Source organism: Solanum verrucosum, unplaced genomic scaffold (genome assembly GCF_900185275.1).
Source record: "Solanum verrucosum unplaced genomic scaffold, falcon-dt-bn FXZP01000049.1, whole genome shotgun sequence".
In the NCBI taxonomy this organism is placed as follows: Eukaryota; Viridiplantae; Streptophyta; class Magnoliopsida; order Solanales; family Solanaceae; genus Solanum; species Solanum verrucosum.
Genome location: NW_026020221.1, coordinates 4353222 through 4374486, shown reverse-complemented (window position 1 = coordinate 4374486; position 21265 = coordinate 4353222). Strand labels below are relative to the sequence as shown.

The following is a 21265-nucleotide window of genomic DNA, read 5'->3' as shown; positions in this document are numbered from 1 at the left end:
AATTAAAGATTTTCTATTAGAAGTCGGCTTTTGTTAATTCTAATTTGACATGAAATGTGAAAAATAATTAAACCATTTTTTATATTTTCTTTACCATCCAATATTAGTTGTCCACGTTACCATAAATAGTTATTTCAAATTATTTGTCAATTTACAAAATTAAAATAGTTACAATTGATTTGACATGTATTATTATACAACACGAGTGACTTTATAAATAACAGAAATAACATTTTTTTAAAAATAAATAAAAGTGCATGGATAAAAATACTTTATGGAAGGCTAAAAAAATTATATCCATATGAAGGAGGGTAAAAAGCAGCAAATTATGCTTTATCAATCAACTAAACTTACAACTTCTCTATTTATAGATCCTCTACTTATTATAATATATTAGAAAAGAAATTTGAAAGAAAAAAAAAAATCAAAATTTCTACCATATAATTTCTTAAAGATCAAAAAATTTAAGATGTCAAGTGCTCAATTCAATGCTGGTGAATCCCATGGCCAAGCTGAGGTAAAACAAAATTTTACTCTTTTTTTAATATATATATATATAATAGAAAAATCATCGAGAACAGTGGTGCACGATTTGAAACTCAATGAATAAATACCTTTTTCCACTTGAATATCAAATTTCTTGTTTGCAATAAAGATTGAACCTGTGATGTGCGTCTAACTGAGAAATCAAATACTATGCTTTTACCACTAAATCCAACGGCGAATCCACAATATAACATGTGGATTCATGTCATGAACTCAATAACTTTTGTCTTAACCTTATATATATATATATATATATATATATATATATATACGCATCAAGAAATCTATCAAAATATCCAAAAATATTGTATATTTATTTAAAATTATTATAAAACATATTGTTACAAATTCTGAATTCGCCTCTACTTTAATTTATGACTTTAGGCCAAGACTGAGCAATGGATAGATTCAGCCAAAAATGTGGCAAATTCAGCCGTTGACAAGGCTGAAAATGCTACCCAAAGAGCAAGTGAGTCTGCTCAACAAAACAATGACCACAATGCTGGATTTCTTCAGCAGGTAATCTTATCTTATTACAAAATTATGAGGTCCGATCGATTTGAATATAAAAGAATAACATAAAATAATATATTAAATATATAATTAAAATTTTAACTATGATGTGCATATCGTCATGATTAGAAATTCAATTTATTATAACATGAAAAAAGGCAGATTACATATGTTGTCAGTGTATATAAATTAAATTTATTTTCAAATATTTAATTCTTATAACATATGTTTGTATTTTTGTGAGTCAGAAAGGAGAGCAAATGATACATATGGCTCAAGGTGCAATTGATGGTGTGAAGAACACTCTTGGAATGGGATCAGAGAAGAAATAAATTATAAAAAGGAATTAAACACAAGTTTTAATTACCTTTTAATATACAGATTCATAATATTATAAAAGTTTCCTGTGCCTATATTGGACACAAGTGATAATAATAATAAATTAATAATAGTAGCTTATGATATAATTTTTTTTTGTTTTAAGATCTCTCACAAATAGCATTTTTGACTATATATGATGCTTATAGAGAGGTGATTTTTAAAATTGTTATGTAATAAAGATGTTATGAGAAAGTTTATTTGGTTTAGAATTTCATCTTTTTTCCTACCTCTTGTTCATTACTTAACATTTGAAAACTTTTTTCAATATATATTTTTTTTCAGTGTATATAAACACAAGTGTATTTTAATTTTAAAAATAGAGGTGTTCCAGAAATACAAAAAAAAATGACAATGCAGTATACTATAGCATGAACACACAATCTAAATCTGTCACGATCCCAAAATCGAGGTCATGATGACACACACTCCGAGAACTTCAAAATTGGTGTGTAAGCCTAATGAAATATTACTATAAGACTTCCAAAGGGAAATCAGACCACAACTGAAAAAAAATGAAAATAACAAAGAAGTTCCTAAAACCTGGTAGCATAAGTATAAAGAGCATCTAAAACATTTCTACAATGAAGAAATTAAAGATTGTAAGTGATAGATGGAAACCAATGACGATCCGGAAAGTAGGATCCCACCACTACTTTGAGTGAGAAGAGATCGCTAGATCCGATCAACCGCTACGAAGATCACCCTAACTAGTAACTAGGATCTGCATAAAAAAGATAATAGAAGTAGGGGTGAGTACAATCCACATGTACTCAATAGGTTAGATTGACTGAGTATAAGAAACTAATCAGACTTCAGAAATAAAATATGAAACTTTTCTACTTGCACACAAAAAAGTCCCATTTCGACATTGGTGCTGCCAATTTATATAATAACGACGCAAATAAAGTAAACACAAAAGGATACACATAAGAAAGTTACACAACACAACAAAGCTGGCCCATGCGATACAATGAGATGATGAAATAATGTGATAGAATCAAGGTCATTGCACAACCTGTTGTGTACACCTTATCGAGCTTTAGCTTCCAGACAAGGATCCATGGCGATCACGAAGACTAATGCGAAGGTTCATCGTGAATGCAAGCCTATGAGTCGCGATCGTAAAAGTCACAAAGAAGCCACATCGCGATTGCGAAGGTCAAAATGACCAACACCAGAAATTGAAAAATTAGCAGCTCAACACATGGAAAAAGGCTCCGAATAGACTCTCGGAAATTGTTCGGGGTCCAATAAAAATAAATTGGACATGCTACCCCACTATATTTGACATTCCGGACTCAATGAAATCTTCAGATTTCTTAAAAGAGGTCAAATAACAAAATTACTCTCCCAGACCATTTTTAAGGTTTAAAACTCAACTTTTCACCCAAAACTCAACTGAAGACCTCAAAACTTGACCAACCACCTTAATAGTTCAAACTCGACATCCTAGACACGATGAAACTGACGAAATTCCCATCCGACACTCGAAATTCAAAATATTGATAAAAGTCAACCATACCAAGAATTTTCAACTCAAAAGGATCAAAATCACCAAAAACACACTTGATCGCATTGAGGACCACACCAACCATTCCCGCTACACAATTAAGCATGAAAATGCTAAGAAAAAGGACAAAATGATCATTTCACAATTAAAAGCAAATTCACAAGAGTAAGACATTACAAAACCATCAGTTAGTGCTGACAATTAGGTGAGTTAGATCGGATATTATCGAGTTGAAAGTAAGTTAGATGTATGTATATATATAAAAAATTTATATATATATTGGCCTCTAAAAGTTTTTCACATAGTTCATTGGAAAAATTACATAAGTGAAGGTCTTTTATTTAATAATTACCACTTTTAAGTATACTTTTAATTTATTATCATTTTTGTCAACTTTAGCAATACTTACTTAAAACAATTTTGTTCCTTTAAACTTAGCAAATTCGCAACTTTTAGCAATACTGTCATTCAGCCAAATTGTTATATATGGTTAAAAGAATAATGTTGACAAATATCATAAATATTTTTTTAAAAGTGTACACGTAAGTGATTTTCCCTAGTTCATTTTGCCATCTTTACCTAGCCTTGTATTTATTGAACATCTTTGTCATTTTGAATTTGAATCACTTAAATAATTTTCACTGACATGACATAATGAGTGTAATATACATGAAATTGATACGTTAATGATATTTTTGACCAAATTTTTTTGGTCTACTTCTTCCTTGTATTTTTTTCTAGATATGTCGCCACTGTCCTCCACCTTCTTTGTCAGAAAAAATGGAGACCATCACTACAACTTTCATATTTAATAATTTCTTACTCATCACTTTATATATATATATATATGATACCCTTCGGGGTGGCCCAGTGGTTTGAGCTTGGGATTTCCATGTTGGAGGTCTCAAGTTTGAAACTTCTTGCCAGCGAAAACAAGGGGTTTGCCTATGTGATTTGTGAGCTATTGCATAGGAGCAGGGGTTTTACCATGTGCGCACCCAAAGGGTAGCGGCTGCGGGTTTCCCTTGTCATAAAAAAAAAAAAATAATAAAAAAAAAAAATATATATATATATGTGTGTGTGATGAAGTCATATATATTTATAATTTTGGCCTCTTAAAGTTTGTCACATAGTTCATTTTGACATCGTAGATATTTATAATGAGTGTAATACACATGAAATTGACACGTAAAAATATTTTTGACCAAAATTTTTTAATCTACTTCTTCCTTGTATTTTTTTTTCTAGATCTATTACCACTGTCCTCCACTTTTTTTGTTAGAAAAAATGGAGACCATCACTACAACTTTCATATCTAATAATTTCTTTCTCACTCTCATGAAGTCGATGTTATCTCTTGTATTCAGACTAGCAAACCAGAAATAATAAAAGATGAAAAGAAAAACACAAAGAACTATCCGAGTCCACAGAATCCACTGTGTGTCCTTAAGAAATTTAATCCCCTCAAGTACCCGAGGTTGCAGATTAATTCCTCCCAAGATAAAACGGATTAACCATTAAAGAAGTAGTGGTACCTCAAACTTCGATAATTTCAACGAACTCAAAATGACAGCAACGACTCACACATACAGACACGATCGATCGATTTTGTTTTGTAAGAAATGTATGCAAAAAAAGGGAAGAATTCGATACAGAAAAATGAGAGAAAACCTCTCTATTTATAGCCAACAAAGGGTAAAGGTCACAACCTTTTGGAAAGAAGACAACTTTCAGAAAGGTCACAACACTTTGGAAAAGGAATAACCTTTCAAACGGTCACAATCCTTTAGAAAGGACACAACCTTTCATAAAGTTCACAACCCTTCGGCATAGTCACAACTCCTCAGGAGAGTCACAACCCTTCATTTCCTATTCACACCTTTAAAACCCAACAATCCCCCACATGAATAAGGAATGGCTATTGTTAAAACATATGCATGAAAAACTGTGTGATTCGTAATTAAGGATTGATTGCCTCTGGATAAGTGGGTTTCCCTTTGAACTTTCTGTAGTGAACATATATCAGATATACTCGGTCAATCCGTAGATTTGATATCTTTGAACCGTAGAGCTTTGGTGTATACCTAGACAACATAAGTCACACAATCAACCCTTGAATTGTTTTTGGTTCTCATTGTTTTATTCGTTTCAGCCATGAACACGTCTCGGTTTATAAGTGCGTAGAGAACTGGCCTTACCGGATTCTCCTTGAAGCGGCTTACACTTCACACTTACATAGGTGATTTTTAAATGTGTTATCCCGTAGATACACCATTTGATATACCCTGTATCAAACTTAGAAATCATTAAAAAGTCCTAATGCCTTTATCCTTGTTACTGAACATTGTCTTATCATGAGAATGGACCATAAAAAATATTTTGACAATGTTGAACCGTCATCAATGACTTTGTTTGATCTCCTTGAACCTAGATCTTGGGATCTCCAGTCTTCTAGGTAGAGTTACCGCCACAATGACTTGTTCTCGGCCATAGTACCATTCCCTTTGATAATCTATCAACTCCCTCTCTAGTTAGGCCTTTTATAAGTGGATCCGACACATTATCCTTTGACTTTACATAGTCAATTATGATAATTTCACTAGAGAGTAGTTCTCTAACGATATTATGTCTACGTCATATATGACGAGACTTTCCATTATACATCATGCTCCATGCCCTACCTATTGCAAATTAACTCTTACTGTGTATGCATACTGGAGCTAAAAGGTTTGGGTAAAAAATCTTTCAAGAAATTTTGGAGTCATTCAACTTCTTTACCGGCCTTATCTAGAGTGATAAACTCAGATTTCATAGTAGAGTGAGTGATACTTCTCTGTTTGGAAGATTTCCAAGAGATTGCTCCCCCACCAAGAGTAAATACATATCCACTCGTGAATTTTACTTCATTTGACCTGGTGATTCAATTTGCATCACTATATTCTTCCAATACTGTTGAATATTAGTTATAATGCAAAGCAATAGTTTTTTTTTAAAAGTGTTTTAAATACTCCAAAACTCTTTTCATTGTCATCCAATGAGTTTGATTGAGATTACTCGTGAACCGACTTAGTTTATTAATAGCATATGAATATTAAGGCTAAATGATTGAAAAAAATAAAATCTTCATCATTAGCTCGAAACAGTGTTGTATTTGAGGTTTCTGGAGATTATAACCTTTTTGGTTTACTACTCTGTCTGAATGTGAAACTGATTCGAAGAATATTAAAACTTCATCAGAATTCAATGTTCATTCGGTTAACGTTTAGAAGAATATAAAAACTTCATCGTTAAACTAGAAAAAAGTTGTATAAAGATTGAATCTTTATTGTTAGTATTCTAAATACTAAGTGGTTTGTCTAGCTGTGACAAAAAGGGAAAACAAAAACACTAGTGACATAAAATTAGTGGTTTTTGTGCCTGCAATGGGTGTTTATATGGATTAAATCTCCAAAAGAAGGCTTCGTGTTGCCAATGTGTATGCATGGGAAAAAATATGTGAAAAATAATTTCAAATACTTGAAAAATATTTTTGAGATCATATTTAAAATGTGGGGGGTTCTTTACTTGTGATAAAGACAAAATTAGACTTACTATCTAATTTAAATTTGAAAGTACAAGATATGAAATTTAATGACAATCTTGTATTATGTTAGACCCACAAAATTCTTGGAGTATATTTGATATTATGGTCATTGAGTCTCTCTTTACTAGTATATGATAAGACTAGTATGAAACCACAAAATTATATTACTCATTGAAAAGAATTGTATTCTTTGATGAAAAAGTTTCACTTTAAAATATTATGATTTTTCATGAAAAGATATGTCTATTAATTTTTTGTTTTATAGACATGAACATTGGTGAAAAGTGATATGTTATGTTTGTGTTGTAAAACAAGCATTTGGGTCATATTGGCCTTATTGGACTGATGAGACTATGATCATGGGTAATTCTATAACAAATTGAATGTTATGGAAAGGTCCTTCTGAAAAGGACATATGACAAGGTATTGACTCTAAAACAATGTCTGTATTTGAGAAAGTTATAAAAATAAAAAAATTGTTGTCTCTTTTGACGATCACAATGTCATCAACATAAAAATAAGTGCCCAAATAATGACATGCGAAGTTTGACCAAACTATGTTGGCAAATGAATTCAAGATTAATGAATGTGATAAATGTTTTTACATTAAAGACACTCCAAATCACAAGGTCATTATTTGTTTTTATGTTGATGACATTGTGATCGTCAAAAGAGACAACAGTCGATACCCCCACTCCCTTCTCAAAAAATAAAAATAAAATGATCTGATTTTGGATCGAATTTTTGACAATTTTTAGTAATGTAATAATAGGAGTAACATTAGACCTACCTCATAAAAATAAAACTTCTAATTAAATTCGTTCAGATTTAACATCGTAACACTAGTCTCTTTGGTAGATATTAGTACTCTTAAGGGGAAAAACATAAAAAAGTAAGAGAACACTTAGAAAAATTAACATCAACAACTTTCATTCAAATATATGGATACACATTATTATACTCTTATAAATTCCATACATATTTTTTTTCTTACTAATTCCAGTCATGCAATTTCCTTACTTGGTCAAGACTAGGACCCATATAAAAGCCATCTTCTTGTATTTTCCAATAACAATAGTCATTAGGATTCTCATCTTTTGAGCAGTTAACACTCAATTCATAAGTATAAACATCAAACATTGCTTGTTTGTTACCCCACCAAAAATGACAAAAGAAAAGGGTTTGTCTGAAAATATCATGATGAGGGCGGAAAAAAAAATGAAAATCATCGCCCACTTTAGGATGATGATATCCAAGATCATCATCTTTTGATGCACAGTGAAACGTTAAGGGTATATCATTATTTGGAAGAGCATCAACAATATGAACCTCAATATAAACATAGTGAAAAGCTTGGACGACTTGATAACCGTTGGTAATATACCATGAAATTATGAGAAAAATGAAGAAGTTTTTTGTCATGATATAATTGTAACTTAATTATAATTGTTTATTTCTTTCAATTGTAGCAAATTCTCCTCTTTAGCTAGTTTTTATATAGCTCAAGTGACATAAAAGGAATAAATTTTATTAAATGGCTTTTTGACTTTTTAAGATTGAGATAAGATCATAATATAATATTTTTGAAAGAATTAAACTCAGGGTTGACTTATATAGTTATAAATGATACAAAAGTCCGGACAAGTACAGACTCAATATATATTGTTTTATGGGAAAATTACGCATATAAGCAAACATATACTAGTTAATAATTTAACATAGCCATAATTTGTCTTAATTACAATTCGTGACCTACTTTTAGCTATAATTACGCAGCTCAACTTTTTAATTTTGTATAATTTGCATGTTTGTATAATTCGGAATTTGTATAATATAATTTGTATAACTTTTGTATAATTCGGAATTGTATAATATAATTTGTATAACTTTTGTATAATTCGAAATTTGTATAACTTTTGTATAATTCGGAATTTGTATAATAAAATTTTATATAATTGTTTACACTTCTGATGTTTGTAATTGTATAAATTCGTTATTTCAAGTTTATACAAAAATAACTGAACTATACAAATGTTCTCGCGAATTATACAAACCTGCGAATTATACAAATCCGCGAATTATACAAATGAGGCAGCTTAAACTATAGCTACAACCCGTAAATATGCAAACTATAGCTATGATGCATAATTAAGTTTATTATAGTGGCTATTTGCAAAAGTTCCCCTTGTTTTATTTGTTTTAATTTTATAATTTTGTTTTCAATTATTTTTATAATATTTTTAAACATAATTTTTAAATAATATATCTGGTAGATGTGATATTTTGATAGTCCTAATTTGCAAGCAATTATAATAAATTTAAAATGACTAAATCATCCTCGAACTTAATAGATATTTCTGAAAAGCACACACGTCGACCGAGACATGTGTGCTTATTCACTGTTATATCAACAATTCTCAACATCTTGAATTTATTTTGATCAAATGATAAGCATAAAGTTTGATCAAATTAGGAGTTTTAGCTATTTGTTTAGGCTCTTACACCAAAAAAATAAAATTACAACTATCATACTATTTTTTTGGTTCATGACCATTGACCAGTAAAGAAATGGTCAACTAGTATATGATATCTACATTTTATTTTGTTTATGATATTAGGCGTGTAAGTTTATTCTCATTAATTTGTTCTATTATGTTTTACAAGAGACTACGAGTGTTTGACTATATATATTATTATTTTTTATTGATAGTGTCCATTATTTCAATCATGTAAAGCCACAAATAGTTATAATTTTGGTCCCTTAGAAGTTGTCTATAAGGTTAATTTTGACACCTTTATCCAGTCTTATATTTATTGAACACCTCAATCACTTTAAATTTGAATTACTTAAATATTTTTCGTTGACATGACATAATAAGTAATAAATGTAATACACATGAAATTGGCACGTGAAAGATATTTTTACCAATTTTTTTCCGTCTGCCTCTTCCCTGTATTTTCTTCTAGATCTGTCACCACCGCCTTTCACCTTCTTTGCCGAAGAAAAATGAAGACAATCACTACAATTTTCATTTCTTATTATTTCTCTCTGATGAGAATATAAAGTATAATTAGTTAGTTATGTACAGTAGAGTCGGTTATGTACAGTAGAGTTAGTTAGAATCTATGTACAGTAGAGTTAGTTAGAATCAAGTTTGTTAGTTAGTTAATTTCTGCCAGTGATTATATATATAGTCACATTGTAATTCTTGTAGTTTTAATTCACATTGAATGAGAGATAATTTTCATGTTGCTCTTCTAGACTCTTCTTCTCTTCTCTTCTCTCTTCTTCTCTCATCTTCTCTCATGTGAGTTGAAGCTCCATCAATGGTGGAGCTTGACTGATCAGTAGCTGATTTCATCATGGTATCAGAGCACAGGGAATTGCTCCTGTTTTTTTCCGTTTCCAATTCAATCTGTGAGCTTCGTTTCCTCTTATGTGAATTTTTTGTTTGATCTGGTTGATATCGACTGGATCTTCGATCTGTCAATTTTGTTTGTGAACTCTGTTTGATCTGGTTGTTCTCGACTTGATCTTCTTCCCAATTTTCAATTCACAATGGTCGATTCTTCAAATGATTTCATTCCAAATGCTTCTGCATCCACTGTTAGGGTAGAAATCCCTAGTCCTTTCTACTTGCATCCATCTGAGAATGCGAGTTCATCCCTATTACCTGCAGTTTTCGATGGAACTGGTTACAGATCCTGGAGAAGAGCAGTTCTCAGGGCTTTATCTGTTAAGAGCAAGACAGGATTCATTAATGGGAAGGTTGTGAGACCTGATCCTACTGATCCTAGCTTTCAGCAATGGGAAAGGTGTGATGATATGGTCACATCTTGGATCCTGAACTCCTTGTCACCAGATTTGCGTGATAGTCTGCAGTATGTCAATAATGCTCAGGAGCTTTGGGGAGAACTAGAAGAAAGGTACGATCAAACCAATGGTTGTAAGTTGTACCAGCTTCAAAAGGAGATCAATGACCTTGTCCAAGGCACTCTGGATATCACTGGTTACTACACTAAAATGAAGAAACTCTGGGAAGAAATGAGCACTATTGATATCAGCTCTCAGTGCAATTGTGTGTGCACTTGTGGTGGTAAAACAAAATTGGTTAAGGCTGAACAAGATCGCAGGCTTATACACTTTCTAATGGGTTTAAATGAGATGTATACTGCAGTCCGAGGCAACATTCTCATGATGAATACTCTACCAAGTATGGCCCAGGCTTTTGCCATCTTGTCCCAAGAAGAGAAGCAAAGGGAGGTGAAGCCTCATAATCATACAGCCTTGGATTCTACCTCTCTCAATGCTTATGGACAGACCAACAGCAGTGCAGGATACAGGGGATTCCGGACAAACTACAGTTCATCTGGAGGAGGTGGAACCAGTTCTGGTAATGCTGGGTTTAGAGGCAATTCTAGCACTGGCAAGTCTTCTTTGTTTTGTGACTACTGTAAGAAATCAGGACACACAAAGGATAGATGTTACAAGCTTCATGGATACCCATCCAATCCAAATCCAAGGTTCAAAAAGGGAAAAGCTGCAGCAAATGTGTGTGCCCCTGATATGAATGGGGTTCAATCTGAAGAAGAACCTGAAGTAAGGAGACAAATGCCATTGAACTTGTCCAAAGATCAATATGAACAACTACTCAATCTCCTGGGAACTTTACAAGTTGGAAATGGAGCCTCAAATTCAGACAACATGCTGAATGGAGCTGTGAACTTGGCAGGTATACTTGCATGTTATTCCTCTATTACTGATATAGGTGATCTTTCTTGTAAATGTGTTAAACTAACTGCTGGCTCTTGGATCATAGATTCAGGAGCATCACACCATATGACCTATGATAAGACTACCCTCACAAACATCATTTCACTTCCATATCCCTTTCTAATTTCACTCCCTAATGGTTACAAGGTTAAAGTGACTGAAATTGGTGATGCTTGTTTAAATCCAGCTTTGACTCTAAGCAAAGTGTTATTTGTACCTAGCTTCAAGTTTAATCTCATTTCTGTTCATTGTTTAGCACTACAATTCAATGGTGTAGTCAGTTTTGACAAATCTTCTTGTTTGCTGCAGGGCCCTTCTCTGAAGAGCCCTCTGGAACTTGGTAAAGCCAAGAATGGCCTGTACTTCTTGTGTCACAAATGCCATAATTGTTGTCCATCTGCTGAGAGTAAAGCACCTCATGTTAATTGTCCTTTTGTCTCTTCTTTAGGCAATACTAGCAGGGTTTCAGATTCTAATGTGTCCACTGGTTCTTCTGTAAAATACTCTCCTATGAATAAGGCAGATTGTACTGTTTTTCCTTCCTCTTGTTTTACTCATGCTTGTCCTTCATTTGCAAATGTCTCTAATCACACTCATGATGATGAACTTTTGTGGCATGCTAGATTAGGACATGTACCTTTTGTAAAAATGAAAAAAATCTCAACTATACCTGTTCATTTTTCTCCTAAACAGCCTTTTACTTGCAATATATGCCCTATGGCTAGGCAAACTAGGATGACTTTTCCAGAAAGTATCACCACCACCACTAAAGTGTTTGAGTTGTTACATGTTGACCTATGGGGACCATATCATGTTCCCACTCATGATGGATATCATTATTTCCTCACTATGGTAGATGACCACAGTAGGTCCACTTGGACACAATTGCTGAGATGTAAGAGTAATGCTCTCCAAACTATCAAAGCCTTCATATCTCTCATAGAAAACCAATTCCAAACCAAGTTAAAAGCCATAAGATCTGACAATGGGTTAGAGTTTACTTCAACTGAAGCCACAAATTTCTTCCAAAACAAAGGTATCATACACCAAAGAACTTGTCCTTATACACCTCAACAAAATGGGGTGGTAGAAAGGAAACATAAGTACCTACTTGAAACAGCAAGGGCACTTTTGTTTCAGTCAAAGTTGCCTATGAGGTACTGGGGGGAATGTGTATTGACTGCCACATACCTGATTAATAGACTGCCTACTCAACTTTTACAGAATAAGTCTCCATATGAAATGTTGTACCATAAATCACCTACATATTCCCACCTTAAGAGTTTTGGTTGTCTTTGTTTCCCCACTACCTTGAAAACTCACAAAGATAAATTTGAACCTAGAACCACACCTCATGTTTTTGTTGGTTACCCTTTCAATACAAAAGGTTACAAAGTTTTGAATTTAGCTACCAAGAAAGTTCATATATCAAGAGATGTTATTTTTCAAGAAAATATTTTTCCTTTTGTTATTGCCCCTGATGGTTCTAGTTTCAATTCCATTCTGCAAATGCTTACTCATACCACTAGCATGCCTTGTATGTCTGGTAATATGAACATTTTTGCTAATGATGATCAACTGGAAAATTTCACACCACATGAAGTCACTAATAATCAAGTAACCAGTAATACCAACATGAATGAAGTACCACCTGCTGTCCTACATGAATCTACAACTCAACCTACCTTACCTGACCCAAATGCCACCATGCATCATGATACTTTACCAGTACCTACAATATCAGCACCTAGAAGAACAACCAGAACCATACACACTCCTAATTACCTAAAAGAATACACCTACACCATACCCAAGCTGCACTCCCTCACTTCCTTTATATCTCCCCATAAACATGTATGTTTCACCAGTCTTTGTTCTGATAGTCAGCAGTTAGTAACAACCATTTCACATGAATGTGAGCCTATTTCATTTGAGGAAGCAATATTGCACCCTGCCTGGCAGCAGGCCATGACACAGGAGTTTGAAGCTTTGTATGCTAATGACACTTGGGAGATGGTCATGTTACCTGATGGGAAGAAAGTTATTGGGTGCAAGTGGGTGTACAAAATCAAGCACAAAGCTGATGGGAGTGTGGAGAGGTTCAAGGCTAGGCTGGTGGTCAAAGGTTATACACAACAAGCTGGGGTGGATTACACTGAAACCTTCTCACCTGTAGTTAAAATGACTACTGTTAGAACATTAATCTCTTTAGCTGTTAAGAAAGATTGGAGCTTGTATCAGCTAGATGTCAATAATGCATTCTTACATGGTGATTTACATGAGGAAGTGTACATGGCAACCTCCACAAGGTCTTGTAGTAGGTTGTGATAACATGGTGTGCAAATTGAAGAAGTCTTTGTATGGACTAAAACAGGCCAGCAGGCAATGGTATGAGAAGTTGGCAAACTGTCTATGTTCAAGAGGGTATCAGCACTCAGACAGTGATTACTCACTGTTCTACAAAAGGAAGGACTGCTCCTTGGTGTTTGTTGCTGTATATGTGGATGATATAATTCTAACTGGAACAGATGTGGCTGAAATCAACTCCTTAAAGAGCTTCTTAAATGATCAGTTCAAGATAAAAGATTTGGGCAAACTACACTACTTTCTGGGACTGGAAATATTATACAGACATGATGGAGTGCTAGTTTCACAAAGGAAATTCACTTCTGATCTCCTGAAAGATTTTGATGTGTTAAGTCACAAGGCCACTACATCACCACTTGATTGCACTGAGAAATTAACAGCTACAGATGGCAATCTTTTATCTGATCCTACTCAATACAGGAAGTTGGTTGGTAAGCTAAACTTTTTGACCAACACTAGAATGGACATAGCTTATAGTGTACAACACTTGAGCCAATTTATGCAATCACCTAGGGAACCACATTTAAAAGCAGCATACCATGTGCTCAGATATTTGAAACAGGATCCAACATTGGGGATTTTTATCTCAAACAAGCCTGATCTCACTATCAGTGCTTATTGTGATTCTGATTGGGCTGCTTGCCCTGATTCCAGGAAGTCTGTTAGTGGATACCTAGTGCTTCTGGGTGATAGTCCTATCAGCTGGAAGTCTAAGAAGCAAGCAACAGTGTCTTTGTCATCTGCTGAAGCTGAATATAGAGCTGTGAGACAAGTTGTAGGAGAACTAGTGTGGCTTGAAAGATTGTTGGATGAGTTGACTGTACAATGCTCCTTACCTATCTCTGTCCATTGTGACAGTCAAGCAGCAGTCCACATTGCAAAGAATCCAGTTTTTCATGAGAGGACAAAGCACATAGAAATCGATTGTCACTTTGTTAGGACCAAGCTTCAACAAGGCCTAATCACACTCCATCATATTCCCACTGATTCACAGTTGGCAGACATCTTCACCAAGGCTCTGACTGGAGTTAAACATACTGCCTTATTGCACAAGTTGTCTGTAATTACATCACCTCCAACTTGAGGGGGGGTGATGAGAATATAAAGTATAATTAGTTAGTTATGTACAGTAGAGTCGGTTATGTACAGTAGAGTTAGTTAGAATCTATGTACAGTAGAGTTAGTTAGAATCAAGTTTGTTAGTTAGTTAATTTCTGCCAGTGATTATATATATAGTCACATTGTAATTCTTGTAGTTTTAATTCACATTGAATGAGAGATAATTTTCATGTTGCTCTTCTAGACTCTTCTTCTCTTCTCTTCTCTCTTCTTCTCTCATCTTCTCTCATGTGAGTTGAAGCTCCATCAATGGTGGAGCTTGACTGATCAGTAGCTGATTTCATCACTCTCTCTTATGAAGTCGATCTTTTTTTAAAAAAAATGATTGATTTTTGTCAAGGTCAATTTTTTGGATCAATTTTAACAGATATTTGATAGTGTAAACATATGAATGATATTAAACATACACCTCATATAAATAAAATATTAAATTAAATTCATTAAAATTTAACATCGTAACACTAATCTCTTTTGTGGATATTAAGGCAAGAAAAATTGCACAAAGAAAAAAAAGAATAAAAATGGAAAAAGAACACTTAGAAAAATTAACACAAAGCATCATTCATACATATATTTTTTTTTTCTTATTACTAACTCCAATCATGCATTTTCTTTACTTCATAAAGGCTAGGACCCATATAAAAGCCATCTCCTTGTACTTTCCAAAAAACAACTTATTGTATTCACATTCCATGAGCAGTAAACATCTAAGTGATGATTATAAACATCAAATTTTGCTTGTTTGTTACCCCACCAAAAATGACAAAAGAAAAGGGTATGTCCAAACCAAATTCGAGGGATAAACTCAAAATGAAAATCGTCGCCCACTTTAGGATGATGATATCCAAGATCATCATCTTTTGATGCACAATGAAATGTTAAGGGTATATCATTATTTGGAAGCGCATCAACAATATGAACCTCGGTATAATATTCGGTCTTCACAAGAGCCCCTTGATAAGCATTGGTTATATAGAAGAAAATTATCAGTAAAATGAAAAAGCTTTTGGTCATGATGGATATAATTGAAACTTATAATTGTTGATTTCTTGCCATTGTAGCAATTTTTCTTCTTTAGCTAGTTTTTATATAGCTCAATTGTAAAAATTAGGTGACTTAGGGACATATTTATTAAATGGTTTTTGACTTTTTAAAAATTATGATAAGATTGTAATAATGTTTTAAAAAAATTATATTCAATATTAATTCATTTTTACTTACTTTACTGTCTTGTTGACTACGAGTCTGTCTGTACACACTGAATTGTTTTGCCTTTCTTTTTTCTATACATATTCTTTGATGAAATTTCCAATCATTTTTATTTGTACTATTCAACATTTGGAAAAATTAAGAGAAACAATATTCATTCAAATGGATATATATATTAATATACTCTTACAAACTCCATTCAAATTATTTTTTCTTACTACTAACTCCAATCATGCAAATTTCTTAATTGACCAAGGTTAGGACCCATATAAAAGCCATCTTCTTGTACTTCCCAAAAACAATATTCAATAGGTTTTTCATCATGTGAGCAGTTAGAATTTAAGTCATCATTGTAAACATCAAACATCGCTTCTTTGTTACCCCACCAAAAATGACAAAAGAAAAGGGTATGCGCGAACCAAACTCTAGGTACGAAATGAAAATGAAAATCGCCGCCCACTTAGCTTTAGGATGATGATATCCAAGATCATCGTCTTTTGATGCACAATGAAACATTAAGGGTATATCATTATTTGGAAGAGCATCAATAATATGAACCTCAATAGTAACATTGGCCTTCTCATGAGCATTGGTTATATACAAGGAAATTAGCAATAAAATGAAAAAGATTTTGGTCATAATAGATATAATAATTAGAATTTATAATTGTTGATTTCTTGCAATTGTAGAAAATTCTCTTCTTTAGCTAGATTTTATAGCCAAACTGTAGATATTATGTGATTTAATAGGGAAGTTTTTTTTTTGTTAAATGGTTTTTTGACTTTTTAAGATTGAAACAAGACCATAATATAATGTTTTTTGAAAGAATTAGATTCAGGTTTGACTTATATTTACTTATCCTGGGATTAGGTAGGTAAAATAACTATTTGTACTTTACAATAAGGTATGCAATATAAGCAATATGAAAGTAAAAAACTTTACTGTATGGAGAGTTTCTCTAATTGACAACCATCACTATGAGCCTAGCGATGATACAACATCTCATCCACGCTGCAAAGGTCATCCTATACTTTGTCGGGGGTATAGGATGCTGACTATAATTGTGGATCCACCTAATAAGCCTTCTTGAGGCAGTGACTAATCCCCCGAAAAGTCGGCAAGATCCTATCATACGTTGGCTACATAATTTTATGGGGCCTTGAGTAAAAAAAAGATAAACTTTTACTCAATTCGGTGCTTGATACTACTCTAAAAACAATCAATGTCAATTATGCTCAATCACTCTTTACAGATAAAAGGACTATTACTTTACTTTATTTTCACTTTTCTTTTTATACTCTTTCTCTTTCTCAACTGTTGAATAGTACATATGAAACCATTTGATTCTTTCTTTAAAAACTCTTTTCAAAACAAGCATTTAAAACGTATACTCATGGACTTACATTTTAAGTCCGAAATCAATGTATAAAAATCTCATATACTAATCTCCACATATATGACTTTTATAAACATTTGGGTTCATGTGATATGAAGCATGAACAACAAATTTTAGAAGTTAATAATCATAATAGAAATCAAAATTTCAATGGTTAAGGAATTTGAATCTAGAATAAGAACACAACTAAATTCAAATTTCAAGAGATTACAGATAAACTATGAACATAACCTTTTAATGACTGAATTTAGGTGTAGAACGAACTTAGTCTATCACTATGAGTAGCCTTACATACCTAGAAGAATAAAGTTCTTGACAAAATTGAAAAAAAAAATGCTTGAAAACCCTAGCTTTCTCCTCTTGAATCCTTGCTCTAAGACTTGGAAGCGTTAATAAGAGTAATATGTCGATTAACATTGTTTAGAACCTTATTTAGGTATAAAAATATCTGGGTTTAAGCTTAGATGGGGTGAAAAAAGACTGAACTATCCTTCTTAAAAAGCTAATGAAAACCTTCCACGGGGCCATCTACGGTTAATAGTTTGATCTACCGTAGACCCCATCTGTAGAATTCATATTAAATTTTAAGTCTCAGAATTTCACTTTACGAGTCCAAACTACAACCCATAAGAATTTCTACGGACCGTAGATCCAATCCATATAATTTATACTTAATTTCTGGCTCAAAAGTTCATTTTACGGATCCAAACTACGACCCGTAGAATGGTTCTGTAGTTCTCTGCCTTATCAGAAAGATCTGTTGTAGTAATATTTGGTAAAACGGTCATAAATTTTTACTCCGAACTCAAAATGAGGCAAACTTGGTAGCTTCGGAAAGAAGACTCAAAGAACTTTAATTTGGTAGGTTATGGGCCACCTAATATATTATGTGATGAGAGATATGATCACTTGAAGTTGACGTAAGTAGAATTTTATGTCAAAATCTAATCGGTAAGGAAGCTTTCAACTCGACTTTGTGCTAGGGAATTCATGTGACCTTAATTCATAATTATCACACTAAAGAGTTGACCTTAATACCTAAGAACAATTTAAGGATCACTCAATACGACCTTACACGGAAATGAAGAATGGTTCAAACCTTAGTTTAGAAATTTTTGGGGTGTTACAATCTCGGAATACATAGGATCAAAATTAGGAGTAATTTGTTCTAGGTAGATTGTATTCAAGTGAATTCACATGTATCTGGGATACATAACAAATCTCGATTGCCTGTTTTGCCTCTCTCCCATCTCGCTCGCCACTCTCCTATGTATTTAGTATCCCAGATACATGTGAATCACACCAGATACATGCGTATAGTGTGTATCGAGTGTGATTCGCATGTATCTGGCATACATAACGAATCTCGCTCGCCTCCCTCCCGTCTCGCTTTCCTCTCTCCTTGTTTTAGTGTATTTGTTAACAAAATACATGTATCTTAGTATATCTTCTTCAATATATGATAGAAAACTCTTAATAAATGGTAAGATACATAATATTATATTTTAAAAGTATATGTAATAATATATATTGTAGTGAAGTATATCTAATTATGTAGTTTTTCCAGTTACTTAATACTAGTTGACCATTTCTTTACTGGTCAATGGGCATGTACCAAGAAAATAGTATGATACTTATTTTTTTTTATTTTTTTTGTGTAAGGTCCTAAATAAATAATTAACACTCCTAATTTGACTAAACTTTATTCTTCACATTTGACCAAAAATATTTCAAGATATATATGGACAATTATTAATACAAGTAAAAATAAGTTGATCCTGAAACTAATTCTTTCAAAACATTATATTATGGTCTTGTTTCAATCTTAAAAAGTCAAAAAGTCATTTAACAAAAAAAAATTCCTATTAAATCACATAATATCTACAGTTTGGCTATAAAAACTAGCTAAAGAAGAGAATTTGCTACAATTGCAAGAAATCAACAATTATAAGTTTCAATTATATCCATCATGACCAAAAGCTTTTTCATTTTGTTGATAATTTTCTTGTATATAATCAATGCTTATGAAGGTGCCCTAGTTGGGAAAACCGATGCTTATATTGAGGTTCATGTTGTTGATGCTCTTCCAAATAATGATATACCCTTAACGTTTCATTGTGCATCAAAAGATGATGATCTTGGATATCATCATCCTCAAGTAGGCGATGATTTTCATTTTCATTTCTACCCTAAACTTTTCGGGCATACCCTTTTCTTTTGTCATTTTTGGTGGGGTAACAAACAAGCAACGTTTGATGTTTATACTTATGAGTTAGGTACTAATTGCTCATGGGATAAGAGTGCTATTGAATATTGTTATTGGAAAGTACAAGAAGATGGCTTTTATATGGGTCCTAGCCTTAATGAAGTAAAGAAAATGCATGATTGGAATTAGTAATAATAAGAAAAAACATATGTATGGAGTTGGTAAGAGTATATATTAATTATATATATCCATATGAATGAATGTTGTTTGGGTTAATTTTTCCAAGTGTTCTTTTTTCCATTTATATCTTTTTTTTTTGTTTTTGCAATTTTTCTTGCCCTTTAAGAGTGCTAATATCCACAAAAGAGATTAGTGTTACGATGTTAAATTTTGAACGAATTTAATTTAATGTTTTATTTATATGAGGTATACGTTTAATATCACTCATATGATTACACTATTAAAAAACTGTTAAAACTTGATCTAAAAAATTGACCTTGACAAAAATCAATCAATTTTTTTTTGGAAAATATCGACTTCATGAGAGAGAGAGAGAAAGAAATGAAAATTGTAGTAATTGTCTTATTTTTTCTGGCAAAGAAGGTGGTGACAGATCTAGAAAAAAATTGGTCTAAAAATATCTCTCACGTGTCAATTTCATATGTACTATACTCATTATACCATGTTAGCGAAAAATATTTAAGTGATTCAATAAATATAAGGCTGGATAAAGATGTCAAAATGAACCAGTTATGAACAACTTCAAAGGACCAAAATTATATTTTTTTGCGGCTTTACATGATTGAAATAATGGACACTATTAATAAGATTATTACTCCCTCTGTCCCTAATTATTTGTCCATTTTTCCTTTTTTAATCGTTCCTAATTACTTGTCCATTTTGACAAATTAAGAAAGAACAATTTTTTTAAACCTATTATACCCTCAATTAATTACTTTGAAAAAGGTAGAAATTTTTGAAAATCTTAAATTTTTAATTCATCTACTTCATAATTAATAGGGGTAAAATGGTAAACTCACTATGTCAATAATTGATTTCTTAATAGGTGTGTCAATTCAAAAGTGGACAAGTAATTAGGAACATAGGGAGTAATATATATTTATTGATATAGTCAAACACTCTTAGGGTCGTTTGGTTTGAATACAAGTTATGTTGGGATAAGTTATGTTGAGACTAATTATGCTGGGATTAATTTTTGTTGCTTGTTATTTTGGTTTGGCATATTCAAACTTATAATCATTGCATAATTTCTAAGAATAATTTGTTTGTTTACAAAACTATCCTTCACCTTATTTAGTTTTTTTTGTTTTTTACATTTTATTTGCAAGTTTTAGTTATTCATTCTTAAAAATAAAAAATTTCATCTTATTTAGCTTAAGTATTTTTGGGTGTGCATTTCCATGATTGTGCCGTGTGTTTTAAAATTAAACTTTCATCTTATTTAACTTAAAAATAAAATTTCCATCTTGTTTAGCTTAAAAATAAAATTTCCATCTTATTTAGCTTAAAAATAAAACTTTCATCTTATTTAGTTTAATAATAAAACCTTCATCTTATTTAGCTTAAAAGTAAAACTTCCATTTTAAGTTTATTAAAAGTTAAAGAAATTTTATTATATATTAAAGTTATTTACATTTTAA

General features: G+C 32.3%; 3 protein-coding genes across 3 annotated transcripts in view; 1 reads left to right on the top strand and 2 right to left on the bottom strand.

The window, feature by feature from the left end:
* Nucleotides 1–21265, bottom strand: part of LOC125830853 (dihydroxy-acid dehydratase, chloroplastic) — a 275530-nt gene that overhangs the window by 124859 nt on the left and 129406 nt on the right. The window lies entirely within an intron of this gene.
* The window catches only part of LOC125830891 (stress-response A/B barrel domain-containing protein HS1), a 241399-nt gene that overhangs the window by 122598 nt on the left and 97536 nt on the right, over nucleotides 1–21265 (bottom strand). The gene's annotated exons all lie outside the window — the stretch shown is intronic.
* Nucleotides 431–1610, top strand: LOC125830892 (late embryogenesis abundant protein 1-like). Its single transcript, XM_049510072.1, has 3 exons — nucleotides 431–517; nucleotides 931–1065; nucleotides 1308–1610. The coding sequence occupies exons 1-3, from the start codon at nucleotides 470–472 to the stop codon at nucleotides 1389–1391; spliced, it is 267 nt and encodes an 88-aa protein (XP_049366029.1). The 5' UTR covers nucleotides 431–469; the 3' UTR covers nucleotides 1392–1610.